Consider the following 27,512-nt stretch of genomic DNA (forward strand, 5'->3'; position numbering starts at 1 on the left):
CGGAGCGCCCTGAGAGGAGCCCGCAGAGACAACAGGCAGTTGCTGCGCCAATGTGAGGTCGTTTCGGACCACCCTGCTCACCATAGATGGATGGGCACCGAGCTGCGATACTTGTTGCCCAAATCATCTCCCACACAGGCAATGACCAGCTGAGGTCAATGCTGCTGTGAGGGTTTGCAGGTCCGAGCGCATCCCCAGGATTGTTCTCCTGGAGGAGCCTCTCCACGAGAGTCGCTATTCTCTCCATGGAGGAAGCATGGCGCTCAGCCATGGGGCTCATTGCATTGGTGATGCTCCGTGTAGACTCCTCCAGCACGGGCACCGTGCCATGCATTGCTGCATATATCTCTGCCAGATTCTCCTGCTGCACTTCCAGTGTTTGCTGCTTCATGGACAACTCCAGAGGCACATCATCAGCCCCCGACCGAGCATGTGCCTGGTCCCCAGCAGTCCTCCAACTGCCGGCACCCCGGGCACTCTCTGTCTCCACCCAATGCTCAAGCGAGTGTGAACTGCCCTCACCACCGTGCTCCAGCACACTAGCCAAAGATCTAACTCCAACCGAGGTGCTAGTATCTGCGCTGGTGCCTGCCTGGCAGAGAAGGTGTGACGCTGGTGAGCTGATATGTTCTGGGCCCTCAGATGTGAGAGGTGGCCCCTCTGCCTCCTCCTCCCGGCCCTGCTCCAGTGATGCTGAAAGGAAAAACAAGGAAGTTTGATTAGTTAAAGTGCAGACAATGTCAATGTGCATTCCTGTCCCCCGGATCATTATGTGCTCATCCTTCCATAATCAATGGTCAACCCATGTTGCAAACTGCAATCACTGAGCATTCAGCAGTGCCATGGCTGCTGGGACACACATAGTGACCTCAGTGCTCGGCAAACATACCTCCCCGTGGCAACCCAGCTTCACCACCACCGGTGAACCTGACGGCATGGCGCCTCTCCAGATTTATGGCCTGCTGCTCGAATGGAGTCACGATGGGCAACTGGCCTTGGCTCTGTCAGTCCGCATCTGCTCGGCAGAATTGTGTGCAGTCTTCTCCTGAAGAGGAGAGAAGAGCATTGATTAGTCCAGCCTGTACCTGGATTCCCATCACATCCCTGCCAACCCAGCCAGAGTGGGACGTTGCAGGACTCCAGTTCTTCGTCACCCCGCAGCTGCCGCACACTCACACAAAGAAGCCAGGGCTGACCCCCCACCTTGCCCACATGCTGCCTCCATCATATTTGGCAGCACAAGGTGTAACTTTGCAAAGCAAGGAGGCACAAGCACGTGGAATGCAAAGACCAGCAGATGGATTGGTGCCCCGCTACCTGGAAGCTCCCCTCCCAGCATGTTAACACCCTGACTTTGACACGCTTCTCAGTTCCAGCACTCTGCCTTGGTGCAGATTCTTGAGTTTCCCCCCGATTTTATACTCTGGGTGTCAGTGTCACACATGTTGCAGATGCAGAACCCATCTCAGCACAACCCTCTCAGGGTGAACTAGGCAATATCTGCTGGCCCACCCAGCGAGGGAAACATGCCGTGAAGGATTCAATGCTGTAGCTGCACTCAAGAGTTGCCAGAGGGAGGGGGAGGGTGGTGCTTTGGGGGAAAGGCTGACAGCTGCATTAATTGACCTCAGCCAACATAATATTTACCCTTCTCGAGCGCAGGAGGTCATTGAATCTTTTGTGACACTGGACCCATGTGCGTCGCACCACATCATGGGAGCCCACACTCTCAGCCACTTCTTCCTCGGCACGTTTGGTCAGGTGAGGGGGGCCTCTGCCTCCCGGTCCTCAGAAGCAGGACCTCCCGCCGTATTGCCACCTCCTCCAGGAGGGCAGCTAGGCACTCATCCAAAAACCGAGGGGCACACTGCCCTGCTGCCCTACTCTCCAGCCTGGCCTGCCCCGCTGCCCTATCCTCCAGCCTGGCCTGCCCCACTGCCCTACCATCCAGCCTGGCCTACCCCGCTGCTCTCCCTCCGGCCTGGCCTGCCCCGCTGCCCTATTCTCCAGCCTGGCCTGCTCCGCTGCCCTACCATCCAGCCTAGCCTGCCCCACTGCCCTATTCTCCGGCCTGGCCTGCCCCACTGCCCTACCCTCTGGCCTGGCCTACCCCTCTGCCCTACCCTCTGGCCTGGCCTGCCCCACTGCCCTACCGTCCAGCCTGGCCTACCCCGCTGCTCTACCGTCCAGCCTGGCCTGCCTCACTGTCCCACCATCTGGACTTGCCTGCTCATCAGAAGCCCTCTTGTGAGCCCTACTGCCGGCCATTGTGCACAGCCTTGCAAAGGCTGCCAGGGCTTCAGTTAAACAAGCTGCCTGGTCGCCATTGGACCCAGTGGTCAATGCACTCCCACCGCCGCCCGCCCACCCCCGCTATCCTGGGGAATCGAGAAATACGCTGGGCGGGCCTTAATTGGCCCACCCACATAAAATGGTGGCACGGACCTGATCGCCGGTAGCAATCCCACTCCTACTCGGCCTGCCCGACATGGGGAAAATTCTCCCCATTAAGTTTATTTACAATATACTCAGTAGCAACTACACGAGTGCTTTCAACTCCAACTCTATCACTGCACTGACTGCTGAGATAGCCTTCACCACTCTCCTATTGGTCACTACAGATTGTGTGATCTTCCTTAACAAGTATTATTCTTAAAATAAAACCATGGTTACAACGGTAATCGTTTCTATTTTATAGCCCTGTAATCTACAAAGAAAAGATCCAATTTTTTAAATCTTTCGTCATATTCTTTGTCCTCTTTCGAAAGCCTCAGTATCCTTCCAAAAATGCGAATCACAATGCTGCTTACAGTCCTCTAACTGAGGACAGGGGGTTTTATGTAAATTCACAATTACCTATTGGCTTTTACATCTTATAACTCTTGAGGTAAGAACTGGAATTCTTTTAGATTCTAAATGGCCTTATCAACCTGCCATGCTGTCTTAGTGTTCTGTGAACCCTTAGCCTAAAGCCCCTCTTTTCTTCCACAGCATCGAGCCTACTTAAATTCAGAATGTCATTATTGCTACGCCGTCTCACACTCTCTGACTTTCAATTCCATCTGCCACTTTCTAACCAGTCTTCATGTGGACGCTATCCCAATGCTGTTTCTTTCCTCTTCCAAAGAATTAGCTATATTTCCTGTTTGGGCATCATCTGTAAATCAAACACATGCATCAGTATTTGAAGCTGATGGTCAGGATTTCAACACTCCTTTGTAAAGACTAAATTGCTTTTTCAATTGGAAATGTAAGATGTTCATATCAACCAATTAAATAATTTGGGTGGTAGGTTTGGAAGCTGTCAGAACCAACCGAGTAGCCTGGTGGGCTGTAACAACCAGCCAAACATTATTTTCTCCCACCTTTGGCTGCTGATAAGTGTGAGGGGGAGAACTGTAGTGTTTTTGTTATTTATCCACAAAGTAATATATATAAGCTGCTGTAAATACAGCAATTTTCTACAGATTAACTTTCTAGGCTATGTCGGATTGTTGTTTCATGTGAAGGTCTATTTTCTTCAAGACCAGTTCCAGCTATTTTTTTAAAATCAGCAGTTGGTGTGAATGCATTAATTAACTGTAACTCTTTCGAGTACAAACTCGTTTCCATCTGTTCCTATTCAGATGAAGTTACATTGTTTCATAGTTTGCCATTGTGAGATTTGAACTCTTGATACTCTTTTGAGTAAACCTGTTTCCATCTGTTTCAGATGAAGTTACATTGTTTCATAGTTTGCCATTGTGAGATTTGAACTCTTGATCTTGGGGTTATAAACCCAGTACCATAACCACTTGGCTATTAATTAACTGTAACTCTTTCGAGTACAAACCCGTTTCCATCTGTTTCAGATGAAGTTACGTTGTTTCATAGTTTGCCATTGTGAGATTTGAACTCGAGGTTATAAACCCAGTACCATAACCACTTGGCTATTAATTAACTGTAACTCTTTCGAGTACAAACCCGTTTCCATCTGTTTCAGATGAAGTTACGTTGTTTCATAGTTTGCCATTGTGAGATTTGAACTCTTGAGGTTATAAACCCAGTACCATAACCACTTGGCTATTAATTAACTGTAGTTGGACATTCCTGTCATGGTATTTGTAGGGTTTGGCAATGTAACAGCTGAAAGGGGTTGGAGTGGTGATGAGTTTTACTTAATTGGTTTTGCTGAAATTATGGCTTTGCAACCGGAAAATTCACCAGAACAATTGTCAACTCAAAATATTTTTTGGGACAAGGCAAATTCCCACAAATCCTTCACCCCACCCTTCCAAAAATAAATGTTTTGCCTTAAACACCCTTCAGTAATTTCTAAATCCATTATGAGATGCCTGTCTAATTCTGTCTAATTTCTCAAGACAGATTTTCCTCTCTTCCATGCTTGAGTGTAAATAATTGCCCCAGCAAAAGCTCACTGGGGAAAAGCGATTGTGGATTTTGACACATCACTAACAGAGCCGGCCCGATTTTCTGTCCAGTAATTTAAGTGGACATGAAATCATGTGGGATCCATTATGAGTGCATGGGTTTCCCTGCACAATGTCCCTCTGTGTGCTCTGACCATATCCAAATATGAAAGAGAAAAACCTGGCCAGAATTCATCTCCCATAAAACCCACATTCAGACTTGTTTTCCGAGCTGTTCACTTTCTGCAGGATATGATAGTTTCAAAGACTATCTACCAGCTTTTGCTTGACTTCCTGGATGCATGTATGAAAATCTGCCACCATGCATTCTTGTCACTGATTTTCCTGGAACAATCCCTGTGGGACTGAACAGAATATTTTAGGAAATAATTTTTTCTAATTTTTAAAAAAACATTCATGGGATTTGGGCATCGCTGGCTAGGTCAGCATTTATTGTTGATCCTTGAGAACGTGGTGATGAGCCTCCACCTTGAACTGCTGCAGTCCATGTGTTGTAGGAACACCCACAGTGCTGTTAGGAAGGGGGTTCAGGGATTTTGACCCAGCAAAAGTGAAGGAATGGCAATAGTTCCATGTCACGATAGGGTGTAACTTGGAGGGGAATTTGCAGGTGGTGATATTCTCATCCATCTGTTGCACTTGTCCTTCTAGATGTTAGAGGTCAGAGCTTTGGAAGGTGCTGTCAAAGGAGCCTAGGTGAGTTGCTGCAGTGCATCTTATAGATGGTACACATTGCTGCCACTGTGTGTCAGTGATGGAGCGAGTGAATGTTGGATGGGGCGCCAATCAAGTGGGCTTCTGTGTTCACGATGGTGTCGAGCTTATTGAGTGTTTTGGGAGCTGCACTCATCCAGGCAAGTGGGGAATATTCCATCACACTCCTGACATGTGCCTTGTAGATGGTGGACAGGTTTTGGGGAGTCAGGAGATGAGTTACTCTCCGCAGAATTCCCAGCCTCTGGCCTGTTCTTGTAACCACAGTATTTATATGGCTAGTCCAGTCCAGTTTTGATCAATGGTAACTGCCCAGGTTGTTGATAGTGGGGGATTCAACAATAGTAATGCCATTGAATGTCAAGGGGTGATGGTTAGATTCTCTCTTGTTGGAGATGGTCATTGCCTGGCACTTGTGTGGCATGAATGTTACTTGCTAGCCATCAGCCCAAGCCTGGATATTGTCCAGTTCTTACTGCATTTGAACATGGACTGCTTTAGTATCTGAGGAATCGCGAATGATGCTGAACATTATGCAATCATCAGCAAACATCCCCACTTCTGACCTTATGATGGAAGGAAGGTCATTGATAAAACAGCTGAAGATGGTTGGGCCTAGGACACAACCCAGAGGAACTCCTGCAGCAATGTCCCAGGACTGAGATGATTGACCTCCAGCAACTGCATCCATCCTTCTTTGTGCTAGGTATGACTCCAAACAGTGGAGAGCTTTCCCCCTGATGCCAATTGACTTCAGTTTTGCCAGGGCTCCATGATGCCACACTCAGTCAAATGCTGCCTTGATGTCAAGGGCAGTCACTCTCACCTCACCTCTTGAGATCAGTTTTTTGCTCCATGTTTGGACCAAGGCTGTAATGAGATCAGGAGCTTAGTGGCCCTGGAAGAACCCAAATTGAGCATCAGTGAGCAGGTTATTGCTGTGTAAGTGCCACTTAGTAACATTGTCGATAACCCCTTCCATCACTTTGCTGATGGTCAAGAGTAAACTATTGGGTAATTGGCCAGACTGGATTTGTCCTGCTTTTTGTGGACAGGACACACCTGAGCAATTTTCCACATTGCCAGGTAGATGCTAGTGTAGTCACTATACTGGGACAGCTTGGCTAAGGGCGCAGCTACTTCTGGAGCAGAAGTGTTCAGTACTATTGCTGGAACTTTGTCATGGCCCATAGCCTTTGCAGTATGCAGTGCCTTCAGCAATTTCTTGATATCATGTGAGGTGAGTTGAAGTGGCTGAAGATGTGATGCTGGGACCCCAGGAGGAGGCCGAGATGGATCATCCACTTGGCACTTCTGGCTGAAGATGGCTGCAAATGTTTCAACCTTGTCTTTTACACTGATGTGCTGGGCTCCCCCATGACTGAGGATGGGGATATTTGTGGAGCCTCCTTGTTGTTTAATTGTCCATCATCATTCATGACTGGATGTGGCAGGACTGCGGAGCTGAGATTTGATCTGTTGGTTGTGAAATTGCTTAGCTCTTGTCTATCACTTGCTGCTTATGCTGTTTGACATGCAAGTAGTCCTGTGTTGTAGCTTCACCAGGTTGACACCTCATTTTTAGTTATGCCTGATGCTGCTTCTGGCATGCCCTCCTGCACTCTTCATTGAGCCATGTTTGATCCCCTGGCTTGAAGATAATGTTAGACCGGGGGATATGCCAGGCAATGAGGTTACAGATTGTGATTGTATATAATTCTGCTGCTGCTGATGGCCCATAGCCATATCATGGATGCCCAGTTTTGAGTTGCTAGATCTATTCAAAATCTATCCCTTCAGCACAGTAGTAGTGCTATGCAACAAGATGGCGGGTATTCTCAATGTGAAGACAAGGCTCCACAAGGACTGAGTGACAGTCACTCCTACGGGCGAGATAAGAATCTCAATCATTTTCAAATGAGTAACCCCTGCTAACATCAGAAATTTCTGGCATGTGTTTTTAAAAGCTGAAGACAATACAGAAACATCACATTCTCTGCCATGGCACTTTCTGTGTAACTTTAGCTAGACAGTGTCATTGATATCAGAATGCAATTCGACTTGCCAATGCAGTTAGTTCATATTAATGTGAGTCTTTCTTACTTATATTTTTTATAATAGTCACAGCACAGGATGAAAGCTTACAAGTAATAAAGTAGCCAGCAATCCTTTAATGCAGTCAAAAATTAGGGCTTAAATTAAATAATCTGTGGCGTAGAAGTATGATTTTCTATTGGTTTACCCTCATAAGCAAGACTCAAACTTTTGGCTAAATTAGAATTTAAAACGTCTAAAGAAATTGATTTCTAATCATCTTTTGGAGCTTTGAATTTCTCATTTTCTCCCAAGTAGGGAAATGCAAACACAAATTAACTGAGTGCATTATGTTTCCAAAGCAATTTCCGCTTAAAATTCTAAATAAGATTTTCAGACCCTCTTGTCCACTTCAATTATTTCAACTGAATTCAGCTCCCTCTGCAATTTATTTTCTTTTCCTACAGCATTTCAAAGGCAGAAATTGAGAATTTAAAGTATGTGTCTCTTTCAAAGTTATTTTCCCCCAAACATTATATGCAATGCACATGAAATTATGGTGTGTGGAGTGTCTGCCCAGCTTTCTGTTGGTTTTGTAGCTTTTATTGTCTATAAGTGATTTCAATTTATTCTAGAAAAATTACAGGTTCAGAGAGTATGCTCTGTAAGTAGCCACTTTCCACAGTTCTGGCATGCTACATGGCAGCAAACTCCACAATGCTTCAAAATATATTTCAAAGGAAAGAAAAATCAGAAGAGATGTAAATGGGCTGCTGACTCTGTCACACATTTAACACTAATGCACAGAGTTAAAATCCACCCCAGAGGTTGTAAATGGGTTTTACCTTACCACTTTTTTTTATTTTAAATTATGTATTTATAAGTACTGCTGCCATATCAATCCAACATAAATTACTTGCCAAAAATATCAAACTTGCAAACTCCATAAGAAAATCAGTGTTCAAAAATCATTGTGTGCAATGTTCCCTTCATATTCAATTTTTTCGTGTCATCAGCCTCTCTCAGTACATTTGCAAGATCATGAAACAAAGCTTTATTACTACTTGTGGTGGAATTGAGAGATGAGTGAGAAACAAATGAACACTGGCCTAGAAATGTAATAATGACCATTCTACTAGTGGTCTTGTCGCCTACATTATTCGCCTTTGGAATTCAGTCTTTGGAACACTTAATGAATCATTCACCTTTGCCTCTTGCTTCCTAAAAGCCTTTGACAGAGTTTGGTGATGTATTCTAAGCAAATCACCATCATGTACTTTAGTGTAGCTAGTGTAAAACCATCATGTACTCTACCACCAAACCTGTGTACATGGCTGTTAAGCAATCAAATTTTCTCTCAAACCATGCTATTTTGGCTTTAGTTACTGGCTTATCTGCCAATTCATTTTATATTTGCTCAATAATCCCCATATCTATCCTAAGTTCCACATTGTTCATCTTCTTACCACCATTACCTTCACATCACCTAATCTTATCCACTCTTCTACTGGCTGTTTCTTTAGATCACACATCCCTACCTCTCTACCTAAAACCTCAAGTCCTTTAAGTGCAATAGTTAAATAATTGCTCCCAAATATCCTTCACGCCCTTTAGAGGGAGTAAATTTCTTTCTCTTCTTTAAAGATTCAAGTCTAGAATGTCAATTACTCCGTGCCCATGTTTCAGGTGTAAAACTGGTACCTATGTGTCAAATGTTGAGTGACATTACATGTCTTCATTACATGGCAGAAGTTTGCCACCCACCACAACAGTAAAGGCAGGAAAAGAGGCATCTGTCCTGAGACAGGATACAGTAGTATAGAAATAGGAGACCTGACACCAGTTTTGGCCTCGTTTCCAATGGGCTGCCGGACCAGATGCATTCAGGAAACTTGGTCTATATGTAATTTAAACAGAGACCTTTCAGAAGGATGGCTGCAGCCTGCCCCCAGAAAGGCAAATTTTGAAAAATTAATTTACCTGAATATGGAGCCAGAGGTGCAGGAGTACACTTCCTGGCTTCACTGTAGCACTGAAGACTGTTGCCAGCTCCTGCTCTGCTCTCTCCTAATCACCTTCCACACCCCAATCTTCGCCGGTGAGTAGCACTGGACAGCAGTATCTGCAGCTTCTTGATCACTTGTATATGAGGGGTATAAGCAGGCTACCCATGCAATCAATATGTATTTTTCTTCTCTTCAAAAATAATAAATTATAGGTAGAGCAAGCCAATTGCAGTAAGTAGTACACTATAGGGAAAGGCTGTTACACTTGCAAGTTGGTAATAGTGCAAAATGAACCCCTAAGGCATTTGCTCTGCTACTGATTGAGAATCCATAAATTGAAATGGCTGTTGGCTATGTTTTGGAAATAAAATTTTAATGCAATATGGATCAAATCTAATCGCCAAAATTGTAATGAGTATGAGAAAGTCACTGAAAATATCAAAAGTAAAATTTTTATTTTTATATATTTTAATGCATTTTTGTGCTCATCCACACACGAAATATTCATGATGAGGAATCCAGGTTGAACATGCAGCATCAAGATCAGGTCTGTCTCCCAGGCTAGATAGAGCAATGCCATGTACAAAATTAAAACACCCTTTACCTTGAACAACAAATACACAACAGTATGCATGTGTATTGATTTTTCCTAATTATTTGACATCCTGGACAAAATAGCATTAAAGAAAGAATATATATTTTTAAAAATGTGAAATGTATATCTATATACATATGTGCCCCTCTTACTTTGAGTTGACTTAAAGTAACAGATGTGAAAAGGAGTGTACTGTGTCTATCCCATGCATTGGGTGGAACCTTGAGCCTTTGGTAGGTTTGGTGGTGGGGGGCATTTAATTGGGTGGAATGGGAGCATATAGGGACCCCACCATCTTCCTGCCTCTACCCCAGTTAAGTCCATTATATGGGCAGCCTTCTCACCCCACCACCAATTGAGGTCCTTAAGTGGGCAATTAATGTCCACTAAAGGGTCTCATCCTAATCTCCCTGGTATTAACCCAATAGGGAGTACAACAAGCAATCCTGGTGTATTTGCTTGTGGGCTCCCAGGGTGGAGGTGGGAGGGGTGGGATGGCTTGTTCAAAGGCACTCAGAACCTGATTAAGGGACCTGGCTTCCTACTGAAAGCTAACCCCTGTCCTCGTTGCCAATACCCCTTCCCACAACCTGCCTCCCACCATCACTCGTGTGTGCCTGGGTCCATCTTCGATCCAAAACCTAAGGTGGGTGTAGTACAGGCAACAGCCACACCTCTATCGTGGCACTGCTGAGTACAAAACAACTGCCAGCTTCTGATTGGGCAGCAGCTTTTGGTGGACGGGACTTCCACTCCCTGATGTCCTTGAACCCAGGGGAAGGGTCGTCACTGGTCTATCATGTGCCCAAATAGCTCTTAATTTAGCAGGCCGGCTCTAAAAGAGACAATGCTCGTCCCTTGACGGTTCTCCAGCTGGTGGGAGAGACCCTGTTGCTTTCATTAAATCCAGAGCCCATTAGGCAGAATATTGTGGAAGCGATGGGGTCTCAGCTGGTGAGACCCCCACATCACCTCATTTAGGGAAGGCTACTCACATCATGTGCCACTCAGGCACTTAATATGCCAGCAGTGGGCCATCTCCAGGATCAAGGTCGCTCCCAACAAGAGCTGCCGGCCAACAAAGGCGGTAGCTGCTGCCAGCACAACACCCACCTAAAGCCTCAGTTTGAGGAGGGACCCAGGCACAAGTGAGGGCAAGAGAGGGATCAGCAACAAGGGCAGGGGTTAGCTTTCTGCGGCACCCCCCTTCCCAATGCAAGGTCCCTCAATCGGGCACTGAGTGCCTTTGAATGAGGACACCCCACCACCCCCCCTCCACCCCAGGAGCCCACAAACAAACAGGGCAGGATTTGCCCGCTTAACGGTATCAAGTGGCGGTGGAGTGGGTAGGCTGTCCACAGGCCTTCCTCCACGGACTTTTCAGGGAAGAGGCAGGAAGGTAGCAGGGTCAGCACCCATCACCCCCCCATCCCCCCTCCCCCCTGCCTGCTTAAATGCCCCGCTGCCACCAAACTCACCACAGGGAGAGCACAGGGTTCCACCCATTGTCTGGAGGAATGAATTTGTGCAGCATATAGGCAAAAATGCATTGCGCAGTCTACTCAACCCATCAGTCATGTTTAGGCAGCTGCTTGAAATGTAATTTGCATATTATTGTGGTCAATCACTTTTAAGAAATATACCATGAGCACTCTGAGGGAATATTGCAGTAGTACTGCAGCAGCAGTGATGATCAAAAAGAGTTGCCATTGGCACCCTTCCATCTACATAAGATGATGACCATGTATAAATCCATTGGCAATGGCATAGTTTCATATGCTGCATTTTTGCTGATGGCTGAAGAGACCAATCCGTGGGGGGGGCAGTTTATTTCATAAGCGCCACAAATGAAGCATTATCTGGTGAAATTGTGGGTTGTATGTTTTGGTGTTGGTGCCTGTTGCCAAGCCAGTGATCATCATGGTGACACCCATCAGCCCAAAGGTAATTTTCCTCTGTCATCAGCTGGTGTCTACCAGGTGCAAGAATCGATGTTTAGGGCCTTCATGTCATGCTTGCAAGCATCTTTGAAATGGAGCTTTAGGTATCTTACCAATCTCTGGCTCCAGCTACCTCACCATATAGAAAGTCCTTAGGTATGCGACTATCCTCCATCCTGTGAATGTGGCCAAGCCAGCCAAGTCATCTCCGCTTCGTGAGTGCCAGCATACTTGGAAGCCTTGCCTTTGAGTGTACTGATGCATTTGTGATTTTGCCCTTCCATGAAATGCCCAGATTGGGCTGCAAACAGTGAAGATGGACGTTGTTGAGCTTCCTTTCTTGATAGCTGTAACTCATTCATGTTTCACAACCATACCATAAGGTGCTGAGAACACAGGTCTCAAAACTCTGCAGCTTGGTCCTAAGAGTCAGTTTGATGTTATTCCATACACGTTTTGTGAGTTGGCTATAGATGGTAGCTGTTTTCCCTATGCATGGATCAAGATCTTCATCAAGAGACCGATTGTCTGTTGCCATTGTCCCAAGGTAGCAAAATTTGCTAACCACTTCGAACAATGTGTTATTTAGTGAGATCAGGGCAGAGATGTGACACCCTGTTCAAAAGTGGGGACTTTACTGAGGGGTTAAATTGTCTCTGAAAGCATTTGTAAAGTTAAATTGGTTGAATGATTAAACGCAATTTTAATTGTTATTTTCTTTTTTGTTTTAGCCCTGGATCCAACAAAAGATCCATGTCTGAAGGTGAAATGCAGTCAACACAAAGTCTGTGTAACCCATGACTACCAAACAGCACTTTGTGTTAATCGCAAACAGCTAATGCACAGGTAGGAAAGAATTTATAACAGCTTGCATTTATAGAAAGCACCCTTGACTTTAGAAATATACCTTGGTTTATAGATGAGATAATTGAAACTGGGCACTCAATAAAGAAAATAGGTGGAATGGATTTAAGGTGTAAGAAAAGAAGTATTTAGTGGAATCAAAGTGGCGCCAGATTGTCATTATTGTAAATGTAGAACCTACACTCTTTGGCATATATAAGGAATGCATATTGCAAAATTGTGCATTTCATTCCAATATTTTCCACCCTTTAACTTTATTAGGCTGAATTTCACAGGCTGGGGTGCACTATTTTGCAATATAAATTCCACACGTGTGAAAAAAACAGTGCAGTAGACTCTTTATCCCCAGCTGTCAAGCTTCTGGATAATTTTCACTAAGAGGAAGTATATTGAATCATAGCAGAGCACAGCACAGAAGGAAGCCATTTGGCCCATCAAATTTGCAACATCTTTTTTGAAGAGCATCCAGTTAGGCTCACTCACCATACTCTTTTCCTATTTCCCTGCAATTTGTTCTCTTTCAAGAATTTATCCAAAACACTTGGAAAGTGATGACCAAATATGTTTCCACCACCCTATCAGGCTGGACATTCCAAATCCTAATCATTCATTGCATAAGGAGTTTTTTGCTCATGTTGATTCTGGTTCTTGTGCCAATCACCTTAAATCTACTTTCTTTGGTTATCAAGCCTTCAGCCATTGGAAACGGTTTTATTTACACTTTCTAAACCCTTCATGATTTTAAATGCCTCTGTTACATCTTCTCTTAGCCTCCTTTTCTTTATTGAGAACCCCAGCTTCTGTGGTCTATCCAGCTGACTGTAATCCCTCATCCATGCAACTGTTTTAGTAAATCTTTTCGGTATTCTTTCCAAAGCCTTCATTTCCTTCCTTCTGTATGCGCTGCTCAGAGTTGGACACAGCACTCCAGATGGGGGTGGAGGTGGAAAACATATGTTTTATATATATTTATCAGAATTTTCTGCTTTTAGTATTCTCTGCCTTGGTTTACAAAACCCAGGATTCCATATACTTTATTAACTGCTTTGGTAAACTGTCCTGACACCTTCAATGACTTGTACATAAACACTCTGAGGCTTCTCTTTTCTTGCACCCCATTTAAAATTGCACCATTTCGCTCATATTTTTAGTCATAAGAACATAAGAAATAGAAGCTGGATAGGCTATTAGGTCCTTTGAGTCTTATCCACCTGTACAATTATGGCTGATCTTCTGCTTCAAATCCAACTTTCTGCACTATCCCCTTATCATAAAATCACAGAATTACAGAATTTTAACGGCACGGAAGAAGGCCATTGAGCCTATCGTGTCTGCACCGGCTCTCCAAATGAGCGTTCTGACCTAATACCATTGCCCTGCCTTTTGCCCATACCCCTTCATTTTGCTTCTATTCAAATAATCATCTAATGCCCTCTTGAATGCCTCGACCGAACCTGCCTCCACCACACTTCCAGGTAGTGCATTCCAGACCCGAACCACACATTGTGTGAAAAAGATTTTTCTTATCTCTTAATTCCCTTAGTTTCCCAAAATCTATTGACCGCTACCTTGAATATACTCAATACCGAGCATCCACAACTCTCCTGGGTTGAGAAGCGAAAGATTCATAACCCTCTGAGTGAAGACGTTCCTTCTCATCTCAGTCCTCAATGGCTGACCCCCTATTCTGAGACTGTTGGGCTGAATGTTTGTCTCCCGACGCTGAGCAAACCAGCGTTGGGAGGACCAAATGGAAAGCAAGCAGGAACACAATTACATACTTGCCATCCAATTCCTGTCACCCACCCTATCCCTTGGGTCAGAAAATGGGACGGGTTGTAACCCAGCACACACTTAAAAGTGACATTGTGTTTGCTATATAAATCTTAATTCAAGCTTCCCTTAGGTTGCCATTTTTTTGGAGGCTGGTGGGTTCCTGAAGGCTGTGGGAACCACACCAGGTAAGTTAGTTCACAAACCTTGGGGGAAGCCTGCAGTGGAATTGAGAATTTTTTGGTGGATAAGTTTAAAAGTTCGTATCAACTTCAATTGTCGTAATTATATGGTGTTTGAAAAGTTAAATATGTTATTAATGCAGTGTTTGATCATAGGGTTCTGTCCTTAAAAAGGTAAGACACCTTTTAATTGACCAGCACTGTGTACAGGTTCAGATGCATTAGAGACCATTCCCCAGTTGATAAAGTGCTCTTCTACATTCTACAGTATGGAGAATCAGATATGAAATATATATAGGGGAGCCTGTGGTTTGATTTTCACATTGATTTAAGGTTCTGACAGCTGCTGAGCCTTTGAAGCGATCTTCCAGGATCCACTAGGTATAGAAGTTATCTAATAACTAGTTATCTAACAACACTGGCAAGTTATTGAAATGCTCATGAAATTAAAAAGAAGCAATCAACCATTCAAAGTTCCCTTTAACAACAATTACATTGTTAAAACTGTCAAACACAGGCAGTTGAAATCCCATTGAAAAAAAAACCTTTAATCCATTTAGCATCTCCTAAACAAGTGGGCATTGAAAAATCCCTTCAAAGAAAGACACACTTATTTGAAACTCATAAAACTGCCAATCAAAGCTAGCAATCTAATTCAGGCTGTGTAAGCACCCTTTCTAACACTGAATGTATTAGTGAGTCTTGGAGTTCAGCCTAACATTCATAATGAGGACATGTGGAAAAACAGATGTCTGCACTCAGGTTTACCTCTTACTTCCCCAAGAATTTTCTTATAAGACACATCAATTGTAAAGTTATTTATTTCTGTAGGGACCACCCATTAGTATTCTATAGTCCTCTGGAGAATTCTCCTCAGCTCCAGCTATTCTCAAGAAATGAAACTTTCATTTACTATCTCTTTACTGTAGATGCCTCAGTCCCTTGCTCTGGCTACTTTTTCAATAATTCCCAAAATAATCTGTGTTTCTTTTTTACCACAAGACTCTGTAGGGACTACTGTAGATTCTCCTATTAATGTCAAACTAGGAAATATTCAATTTTCTGTTCCCTCACAAAATTCAAATTGAGATTAAGCCTCACTCACATTCCAGGCAGTTAATGATGAAGTTAATTATCTGCTCTGCTTACAGCACAGGCATAGCTAACTATCTTTACTTCAGTTGTCTCTTAGTGAGCTGCAAGCCACACGAGGTTTTTTTTTTGATTCATTCATGGGATATGGGTGTCACTGGCAAGGACAGCATTTATTACCCATCCCCAATTGCCCTTGTTCAGAGAGCACTTTTTAAGTGTCAACCACATTACTGTGGGTCTGGAGTCACATGTAGGCCAGACCAGGTGAGGACAGCAGATTTCCTTCCCTAAAGGACATTAGTGAACAAGATGGGTTTTTACAGCAATCGACAATGGTTTCATGGTCACCAGAAACTGAAACTAACTGCCAAACTGTGACTAATTGTCTCAGCAAAAACACCCAGATAAATTGAAACCAGAGGTTCCCCCAAGGCTCCACCCAACTCCATGACAAGGTAGCCTTCTCTGGGATGTCCTTAAACTGACCTTTAGATTAATTATCCCTCATTTACAATTTCTTCTTGGAACTGGTGGAGTAAGTGGGTTTTACAAACTTTCAGGGTTCACTAAATTATTTTAAACTAATTTAGCCCTAACTCCCAAAACAAAACATCTCTCTAGAAATGCCACTATCTCAAGGATTGCAGACATCACATTGCCAGCTCCTTAGCTGAGTAAGCCCACTTGCTGTTTCATATCTCTGTCTCTTCTATTCTGACTTTATTAAGTAAACATGGGTCACTTTTTGAACTGCCATTTCTTTAGGTGTCCTGGCAATCTCTAAAGCCCCCAGCATTTTAATTACCTTGCCTTTCTAGCTGTTAACCTCAAGGCAACTTGGCCCCAATCTTTTAAGGTTAATAGACTCCAAGCTTGCTTTAATTGCATTTATCTAATTTTCTACAGTTAAACTTCAATTCCTAAAACTAGGAATTATGCACTAAAACACATAAAGTTGATGTTCACAACAATATTTTCAGCCACATCGAAGTAAAGTTTTTTTCTTCCATCCCACTGCACCAGCGTGCATTTTGTTTTCTTAATTCTCTCACAAACTATCCTTTTGTTTTCCCATGCCAAAACTGTTATATATCTCTCTGAAGTTGGTGCAAGATAATACACTGACAAATCAATTAGTTCAAGTTAAAAATGCCATTTTATTATTACTCAGAGACAGAAATAACACAGAAGCAAAATGGACCAATCAAGAGCTTGAATGCTGCAAAAGAATACTTCATCTCTGAAAAGTGCTTTATAGCAATTTCAAAACAGTAAAAGTTCCACACCTGGGAAGTTATCTGCAGTAAAGTTTTAACTTGGAACATGCATCCCTAATGAGAAGCTCTTTTCGTGACAAAAGCACTTCATGGCACCCCTTGTTAATGTGCTGTCCATACAATAATTTTACAAATAAAGAACTGGCAGGCAGGGACTCTCATTCTAGCTACTGCCCTCTCTCTCTTCCCATTAGTCCAAACAGTGAGAAAAGGCAGATTAAAAGTTACCTTCACAATTGCTCAAAACAGCAAGAAAAAGGCTACCTGCCCGGTTTTCAAATCTCTAAAGGCAACACTACCAAAAGAGTTAGGAATCCTTTTCCTGATGGAATAGCCTTTACACACAATTTTAAATGGTCTTAGTGCTGGCAAATTACAAGTTATCTTTATCGCCTGGCATAAAGCATTGCCTAGTTGAAGCATATCTACCTAAAAATTGCATGGACATCTAAGTGATGTAATTAGTGGGAGGGTAATTGCACCTTGTTTGGTACTTCCAGAGCCAGTAAAAAACCTGATTGTAAACTTGGATGGGGCATTAAGTTGGTGTAATCTGATATAATGGTTCTTCTCTTTTTACCAGTAAGTTATTCTCACTTTTAGCACTCTAACTGGGCACGACCAAATGGAAAACTTACCCATGGGCAGAAATTTGCACTGAGCGGGCAGGTGCATGCCCGACCCACTCAAGCGTAAAATGACTCACACGATATTACGGTTGGCAGGCATGCGCGGGAGTTGGCAGTGTGCCCACTGACAATTAACAGGCCTCTTAAGGCCATGCAAGATATAATTGAATGGAATTTTTCACTGCCTGTAAAGCCTTACAGTTGGTGGGCAGGGGAAAAGGCCAAGCGGCCTTTGAAAGTTTTAGGAAACCTCATCCATGGGTGGGATGATGTTTCCAACAGCAAATTAAAAATCGAATAAAAATTTTTAAATTTCACTTATAACATGTCCCTGCTCATGTGATAGATGGGACATGTTTTTAACATTGCTAAGTTTTTAACTTCTGATATTTTAAATCTTCAGCTCCCTGAGGCAGCAGCTCTGTGCCTCAGGGAACTTTCATTGCGCGCACTCACGTGCATGTGTGAGTTTCCGTGCTCGCCCTCCTCCTACCCCCACCCTAGCGACGCTAAGTGCTGAAGCGTGCTTTTCACGGTGGCTGGCCGTTAATTGGCCAGCCAGTGTGAAATCAAAGTCGGGGCCCAATCGCGCGCGGGCAGTGGTTGGCTTCGCAACCGCTCCTTGGCCTGCCTGCCTGACAAGGTAAAAATCCTGGCCCATGTGTCACAAATATAGTAATACCTTTCTGACAGGAAATGATCTTGCTCATACTGCATGCTAATATTTACGAGGGTTGAATTTCCTGTGGGCCTATTCCACTGATAAAAGTGTAATTGGCTGAGACTTCTGATTTCCTGTTGTTTGTGTGTCAGTTCACTTCCTGGGACCAGGAGTATGAAAGTGATAGAAATTCTAATAGCTTATGGTTCACCATGTCCAGAAAACATAAAATAAGCCTTCTCAGAATGAAGTAGTGAGCAATTGGAAGTGCATTCTACCTTTAATAAAGTAGGCCGCACTAATACATGGTCCTTGAGCTGTACGTTTTCTTTAAATCTGTTTATCTTTTAGAGATGGTGCCATACTGAATTGAAATTATTGACAGGGTTACAGAGCTTTTTTTATTTATTATTTGATATTCATGGGCAGCATTTTACGCTCCCCCCACTAGTGGGTTTGAAGATGGGGGAGCACATACAATCCAGCGGATGCTGTTCCCGCTGCCAACTCATACCCCCTCCCTGCACTGCATTAAATTTTACAGGGGGTGAAGAAGACTTTGGGTGGCCTGCCCACTCTTGGGCCCATTGAGGCCTTTAAGTGGCCAAATAATGGCCACTTAAGGGCCTGATTTCACCCACACCGCTGCTCCCACCACCCCGCAGCCCCATGTGTTTGCTCGTCATATTTCTGAAAAGCTCTTTTATTTATTTAAGCTAAATATTGATAGCTGCAGTGCTAAATAAATGTAAATATCACAGTTGACTCCATGAAGAGATTTTTATTCTGATTAGTTAAAGGTTCTGTTGTCATTTTGAAATGACTGGATGTGGTCTATCAGGGCTCTTTTATAAAAGAAGAAAATTAGCTGCAGAACTCATGCGCTAAAACTACAACATGTGAAATTTGTAATTTTGTGTACTGGTGACTAATGTGTTGATTAACTCTTGAAATTGTAGTTCTAACCTATAATTTCTAGCATTACATTTATACTAACACTCAGCTGCACAATGGGTGAAGGTTTCCTTTGTGCTTTAAATTGTAGCAAAGCCATGCTTCTGTTTATAAAGAACTGGTTTATGATTTTTTTATACCTAACACACAGAGGAAACCTTCAGCCACATCCCTCTGACTCCTTCTAGCATTACTACCCTTCTTTCTCTGCCCTGCAAAGAACTCTCTCCCAATTCATTTACAACTGCACTTTTGAAATCCCAATGGTCTAACCTGTGGCCCTCCATTCACTACAACATCTCTGCAGCTGCTGATCTGCTCAACCGCACCCTCAGATCCACCTTTGATGCCCAAATTCCCAATAAATCCATTACTCGCTCTCATCCTGGACCTTCTCTAGTATGGCCCTCATCTCTGTTCTCTTAGGAATACAGACTTGAATGGATATTGTAGACAATTAGTTTATCCATTCCCTATTAGATCACATTCAGTGGTATTGAGTACTCCCTTCACCTGTCAAAACTATTCACTGTTCCAGGATTATCCTGAAACGTAAAGATAATCCCCGGCTCTTTTCTCTGCTGCAGTCTTCTTAAACCCCTTTTCCCTGCCTCCTTCACTGCCACCTTCAAAAACAAGTGCGAGGAACCCATGGACTTCTTTGTCACGAAGATTGAGACCATCCGATCAGTTGCCTCCACTGCCTCCTCCCCTTCTCCTAGCCCACTGGGTCAAATTTCTTCTAAGGTTTCTCATTGCCTTAGCCTGAACTCATATCTTTCTCTAGCTTTTTTCCTATCTCCCTCATGTCCTCACTGGACTTATCTTGTCCAGGAGACACACCTCTTTGTCCCTCAACTCTAATCCCACTAAACTGTTGACCACCCCACTTCCCTTCCTGGTCCCCATGTTAGATGATATTGTTAGCAGTTCTCTCTCTACAGGTATTATCTCTCCTATAAATCTGCCATCATCCTACCCCACCACGCACCCCACTCAAAAAAAACATTTGACCTCCTCCACCAGGGCAAGCTACCAGCTTGTCTCCAAACTCCCTTTCTTCTCAAGTCCCTGGATGGACTGATGGCCCCTGAATTTGTGCCCAACTTTCCTGGATCTCTATGTTTGGATCACTACAAATAGATTTGACTCCTAGACAGTACCAAAATGGCTCTTATCCAAGTCCCAAATGACATTCTATGTAACCTTGACTGTGGTAAAATATCCCTCCTTATCCTTCTCAACCTCCTCCAGCAGGATCTCTTCTAGAGTAAGAAGCTAAAGAATCCTGAGGTAAAACCACAATAACAGAGAATATTGTGTCATCTTGGGTCCTTTTGGAGTGAATGTCCTGAGGTCATGAAAGTTGCTACATAAATACAAGTATTTTTCTGCTAAACTCTTGGGAGCAGCCTACATTTGGCCTTCCATCTTTTCAACTGTTTATGTGTGAAGCACATGTTTCAGCACTGCGATAATATGACGGAAGAATTTCTGCCGGGCCCTTATGTCGATAAGATAACAAGCTGAGAGAAGGGAATAAAGTAGTTAATCATTTTTATTTCCCTCATGTGTATCTGGATTAGAGAAATATGAATGACGATATAATGCATTCTTTTTGCCTTCCACAAGAAGCATATGGAATAAGGAAACAACATGAAATGTCTACAACTCCTTATTTTAAGCTACTTGGCCATTGTGAATTAGAGACTCTGAAGGATTACTGTTTGACCTGGTACTATTGACTAGCAGCTCTGATACTAATTAAGCTACTGCTTTCAACAGACAGTGGTAATATTGTACAATCCAATTAGCTCTGAAAATGATGGACAGAAAAGCTAAAAGCTACTGCTCAGCACAATCAATAACATGTAACTGGAGAGTACTTGAATGGTTCAAATGGATCCTGGATTCACCTGGATAATGTGGCAACGCGAATGCTGCCACCAAATTGTAATCATCTGGGAATTATATCAGATTGGAAATGAATTGTATTGATAATTTTAATGTAATTTAATAGCATGAAATTTGTAATCTGAGATTCATCTAAAAGACTTGCTTCCAATTGAAGATGATCAGGAACCACATCTTTTAAAGCACCACGGTTTGGAGCCAATTGTTTCCATTGTAATGTGTGAATGCTGAACTTGGTAATCCTGAAAAATTATGGGGAGAATTTTCATGTCAGCTTGCGGGGCCCATCCCCCACACGCCGACGCGTAAAATGACATGCAGTGATGTCACCGCACGTCATTCAGATCTTCCATTCGGCGGGCGCGTGCCAGAGGCGGCTGCGCGCCCGCCGAACTGTCTAAGGCCTGTCAAGGCCATTAATACACCAATTAAACTAATTCTCAATGCTGCCCGTCCAACCTTAAGTCTGGTGGGCAGGCGAAGAGCCCAAGTGGCCTTTGCATTTTTCATGAAATCTCATCCACAAGCAGGATGAGGTTTCATGAAGGTTTCATTAAATTGACAAATAAATTTTGCTCATTTCATAAACATGTCCCAGCTCATGTGCTCCACGCCTTAGAGAGATTTTTGCGCTCTTTCGCACGCATATGCAAAAGAGTGCAGGGCCCGACTCTCCCTCCTCCCCCCACCCACACAGATAGCGCTGACAGCTACCAGGCACGTGTCACGTTGGGCGGGCCTTAATTAACGGGCGGTGATCGGCTCCATGCCTGCTCCCTACCGGCCCGCCCGAAAGGGAGAAAATTCTCCCTATGACATGTTTTATGTTTTCCCTGATTAAGTCACAATAAATGCCAATCGTTCCTTGAATGTATGCATAGCACTCAATTTTCCACAATGGTCGAAATCAACATCAAGTAGATTTCAAGTAAAACAGGGTTAGAGGGTAAGATATAACTAAACCAATGCATGCAAACATAATTCTGTTGTTATTTTAAAATCATTTGTTCTGCCTTTATTTACCGACACCCATCTAACTACTTATTTTCAGATTTGAGGGTTGTTATTGGCTTATCAGCATCTCTTTGGTTGTACGCTACCTTTTTGCTAGTTTTCTAGGTCAAACTTAATTGGTTAACAGAATTACTGAGATCCTTTGAACATGCAAGCACATTTTCTGTTTAATTAGCTAGTGGCAATGATAGCCAGCTTTGAGCTAAATAAGCCTAGTTACAATTTTTCCATTACGTGTCATCTTATTTTAATGTCTTTTGAACCTAAATCAAAATAAGCTTACAATTATTGCAGACCATTTTTGTATTAATAAATACACTTGAGACTAATTAAAGTTATGTGCGTACTTGGGGAAGAGAGGGGTCATGTAACTTTGAATGATCCTCTGAATGCAAAGAGAGGAAAGGATTGGAAGTGTAAAGAAGAGATGAGGTAGTAGGAATTTCAAATCTTTGAATTTACATTTTCCACAACTGATTCAATTTATGTTCTAATTAAAAACAATGTACTTTAGAATGTTTCTAATTACTCTCTTTTAAGTTATTTGCTGTCCAAGAGATTAAAGTTTGGGGTTTCTTTAGGGTTCCTTTAGTTCAGATTTTGTAGCTGCCATTGCATTAAAATAGTAAGTAGAAGTATATTATCAAGATTTTAAGAAATTTCCACTTACACATGCTTAGCAAATACATAGAAATAGATAGAAATTATTACACAGAAACAGGTCATTTGGCCCAACTAGTCCATGTTGGTATTTATTCTCCACACAAGCAAATAGTCCAGGTCACATTACCAGCCTTCTTCACAAAGCCCTTGTTCCCCTGTTCCCTTCAGTCACCTAGTCAACCTAATCTTGGATGTTGACATAGGGCAAGATTTTTAGGTCAGTATGCGGGCGCGATCGGCGGGCCTGGGAGCGGCCGGGAACAGACCACCGCCCGTGATTGGTATCCGACCGCGATTTCATGCTAGCTGGCCAATTAACAGCCAGCCAGTGTAAAATGCGCGCTGAAATGCTCAGTACTAACGGAGTAGGGGCAGGAGAAGGCAGGCACTGATGTAAGTATGAGTGCGGAATGAAAACTCCCTAAATGCAGAGAGCTGCTTCAGGGAGCTGAAGAATTTAAAACCAATAAATAAAGATTTTAAAATCCATAAAAAATGTCCATGCATCATAATCAGTCACCCTGAATATATACACATGATGCAAATTCTGTCTATACATTTTTTTTTATATTTAATAACGGAAACCTCAGCCTGTCCTTGGATGAGGTTTCGTTAAAGCTGTAGAGGTCCCCTGGCCGATTGGCCCAACTACCAACCGTAAGGTTGGACGGACCATGAAAAATCAGGAACAATTGGAACATTAATGGGCTTAATTGCCTTCTTAATTGTCAGTGAGCGTGTTTCTGATTTTTGCGTGTGCCCACCGACCAAAATATCATGCGAGTGCGGGATGATGTTGGGACGCTTGCCCAATGTCATCACGTGCTATTTTACACTTGAGTGGGTCAGGCACACGTCCACATGCCAAGCTAAAAATTCTGCCCATAGTTTCTGTCTCAACCACTAACCCTGGAAGTGAACTCCAGTCTTGACAACACTCTGTTGTTTCTCTTGTTATCTGATCTAATTCTCTTATTTTTAACCTTTCATCTGTATTGCCTCGTTCTAAACCTTCAGCTACTGGAAACCGTCTGTACCTTTCTACCCATCCTTTTTAAGCACTTCTATTGTATCTCCACGTACGTTCTAATGAAAAAAGTTTTGCTTTGAATTTACATTTCCTCATGCTAATATCCTGGTGAATATGCACCTTTCCATCTCTAAGGCTCAATATCGATCGGCCAGGATTTTACAGTCGGCATGTGGGGGCGGGCCTGACATGCCGGTGCATAAAATGGTGCATGATGACGTCAGGCGTGCGTCCCGATGTCACCGCGCACCATCGCCATATTTCGGAAGCGGGCAAGCTATGAGTACGGATGCTCACCCGCCATTAATTAACAGGCCAGTTAAGGCCCTTGAGGCAGCAATTGATTTCCATTTTGCGCAGCCCGTGCGATTTTCAGGGCATTGCTCGGGCGCAATGGGCAGGCAGGTAGGCCACGTTTTCAAAAACCTCATCCACGGGTGGGATAAGAGGAGTGAGTGGGCTCGCTACTGCGAGTTGTTAGAACTTTAGTTTATTACCCACTGCTACTTGCTTGTGTGAACAGGACAACTTCATTTCGCTTCAGAGCTGCTTTGACAGAAATAACAGGCTTCAGTTCAGGAATCCGGAGGAATCATAACACTTGGGGCCTTCCAGGTATCAGACAGCCTTCCCTCACCCTGGGAATGGGGATTGTGCTCTCTTCTGAGGAGCAAGAGAGGGCCAGAAGGGGGAGGAGGCCAGGTGTCCCTATTCAGTTTCCAGGGGATCCACCTGTGGGAGGACCGACGTAGGCACAAGGGGTGCAGGGCCAACAGGAAGTGCAAGGCGAAAGGGGCTGCAGAAGACGCCGCTATCCTGCTGCCAGTGTTTACCGGCAGCGATGCAGCTATCTCAATATGTCTGGGCTGCAATGCCGAAGGAGGCTCCACCTCAAGGCAAACAGTGACCTCCATCTGACAAATGATCGGCCCTGAGATCAGCTCCAACTGTGTGGGTGGACACCCCATACCAGTGGCACTGAAGGTCATAGTGGCCCTCAACTTTTATGCCTCTGGCTCTTTCCAGGGGTCAGTAGGTGATCTTTGTGGAGTCTCTCAATCAGCTGTCCACACTTGTGTCAAGCTGGTGACAGACACTCTGTTCAGGTATGCATGGACTTTCATTCACTACCGCTGGGATGAGGCCAGCCAGGCAGAGCGAAATAGAGGCTTTGCCATGATTGCTGGGTTCCCCTGCATCCAGGGTGCAATCAACTGCACACATGCAGCCATCAAGGCGCCAGCAAGTGAGCCCGGTGCCTTCATCAACAGGAAGGGATTCCACTCCATGAACATGCAGATAGTGTGTGACCATAGGATGCAGATTCTGCAAGTCTGTGCAAGGTACCCAGGCAGTTCTCATGACCTTACATCCCGAGATACTCCCAGATACCGAGGTTCTTCAGTGCTCCAGCCCGGCTGGATGGATGGCTGCTGGGTGACAAGGGCTATCCCCTCAACAGGTGGCCCATGATGCCTCTCTGCCATCCAAGAACAGAGGCCGAGCAGCGGTACAATAGGAGCTATGCCTCCACAAGGGCCATGGTAGAGAGAACAATTAGTCTTCTCAAGATGCACTTCCGATGCCTGGACCATTTAGGGGGCACACTCCAATACTCCCCAGATCATGTGTCACTGATAGTGGTTGCATGTTGTGCTCTCCAAAATCTGGCACTGGAATGGGGGGATACAGTGGAGGAAGAAGATGCTGACGATGATGATGATGTAGTGAGTCCAAGGACAGGCACGCTCAGGGGAACTCTGAGGGGATAGATACTGACCTGGGCAATGTGCAGGGGGGCATGGACACCTGGGAGGCTTTGATACAATATTCCTTCAGCTAGCCTACCAAAGATGAACCACTACCACATGCCAGGGCTGCAAGCTCCATACTCGATACCTGACAGCAACATTTGCTTGGTCAGCAACATGCACTATGTGCCATTTCAATAAAGCTCAATGACAAACAAGTCACTCATAACATCATTGGTTACCCTTCACCTGCAGAACTAATGAAGCACCCAGAGGCTTGTTGAGAACAAACACATTTACTGGTGTGGAGCCTGGCATACATAAATCAAATTAAATGTAAAGGTATTCAACATCACACCAACTTAGGAACTCAAAAGTGGGGCAAAAAAATAACACCAGTGATAAGCCCGTTTGTGCCTAAGGTGATTTACATTTGCATTTGCGGGTGCTCCCCGCTCACTGGCACCGGCATTGGAGACAGCCTGCTCAATCTGCTGTCCTGTTGGCTTCGATGACCTTGGCGGGTATCTTCTGGCCCATGGAGCCTGTTCTGGCCCCGCCTGAGAGGGAATGGCCAGTGGCACAGCTGGCATCTCCCCAGTCGCTGCAGCCTCATTGGATGCCACGGTCACTGGCGGAGAGGCGGAGGAGCTGCTGTCCTCATCTGGAGTGCACTGGGAGGAATCCACAGAGACGACAGGCAGCTCGTGCGCCAACGTCAGATCACTTTGCTCATTATTGATGGATGGGTACCGAGCTGGGATACTGGGTGCCAATCCATCTCCCACATTGACAGTGACCACCTGAGGTCATTGCCAGTATAAGGCTTCCAGTTCCGAGCGCATCCCCAGGAATCCCTGATTGAGCTTCTGGAGTAGCCTCTCCATGAGAGTCACCACTCTCTCCATGGAGGAGGCAGTGAGCTCAGCCATGAGGATCATTGCATTGCTCCCGCTCACATGGACTTCTCCCCCTCATGCATTCCCTCACGTATCTCCGCCAGATCCTCCTACACACCCTGCTGGACTTCCAGCATCTGCTGCCTTATGGACGACTCCAGAGGCATATCATCAGCATGTTCCTGGTCCCCAACAGTCCTCCGACTGCCGGCGCCCTGGGCACTTTCTGCCTCAGCCTGCACCTCAAATGAGTTTGAAGTGGGCTCAGCTCTGTGCACCAAGATACTAGCCGACAATCTTATTCCCACCAAGGTGCTGGTATCTGCGCTGGTGCCTGCCTGGCTGAGAGGATATGATGCTAGTGCGTTTAGATCCTCCGTGTCCTCTGGGGTGAGCGGCGATCCTTCAGGCTCCTGAGACCAAGGGTGTTCTGGTGAGCCTGAAAGGAAGAACAAGGACATGTGATTAGTTGAAGATGTTACACTGTTACTGTGCATTCCTGGCACCCAGATCAGGGTGCCCTCGTCTTTCCATTATCAATGGGGATTCCAATTTGGATGCTGAAATCAGTATACAGACAACAGGGGAATGTTTGCACTGACAGACATTGTGACCTCAGTGCACTGCACTCTTACCTCCCAGTGGCACCCCAACCTCACCGTGGCCAGTTGACCTGGGTACACGGCGCCTCTCCAGCTCACATGCCTCCTGCTCGTATCTGGTCAGAGTTAGAAGGTGGGGCTGTCCTCCACCAGTCCACTCTGTATTATTGTGGGCTGTCTTCTCCTGAAAGGAGAGAGGAGCATTGATTAGTTCAGCCTGTACCTCTGTTGCCATTACAGCCTGGCCAACCCCACCTGAGAAAGATCTCGCAGGGCTCAGCCAATTTGTGACTCTGGAGCTGCAATACACTCATTCCAAGCAGCCAGGGCTGACCCCCTTGACCAGATGTTGCCTCATTGATATTAGCCACTCACACTCCAAGAACTCCTGAGGTCCGGGGGTGGGGTGGGCGGGGAAGGCATGTGCAGGGGAGTGGGGGTTGGTGGGGGGAGCTGTGGCTAAGTGACCCATGCCAACACAGTAC

The 27,512-nt window shown here is 44.5% G+C and overlaps 1 protein-coding gene across 1 annotated transcript in view; it reads left to right on the top strand.

Annotated features, from left to right (window-relative positions):
* Positions 1 to 27,512, top strand: part of spock1 (SPARC (osteonectin), cwcv and kazal like domains proteoglycan 1) — a 561,041-nt gene that overhangs the window by 391,754 nt on the left and 141,775 nt on the right. Inside the window, exon 4 of the mRNA XM_041193973.1 lies at positions 12,451 to 12,565. Coding sequence (XP_041049907.1) covers positions 12,451 to 12,565 — 115 coding nt within the window. The remainder of the gene's footprint in view (positions 1 to 12,450; positions 12,566 to 27,512) is intronic.

The sequence above is a fragment of the Carcharodon carcharias genome, chromosome 8 (assembly GCF_017639515.1).
Source record: "Carcharodon carcharias isolate sCarCar2 chromosome 8, sCarCar2.pri, whole genome shotgun sequence".
Classification (NCBI taxonomy): domain Eukaryota; kingdom Metazoa; phylum Chordata; class Chondrichthyes; order Lamniformes; family Lamnidae; genus Carcharodon; species Carcharodon carcharias.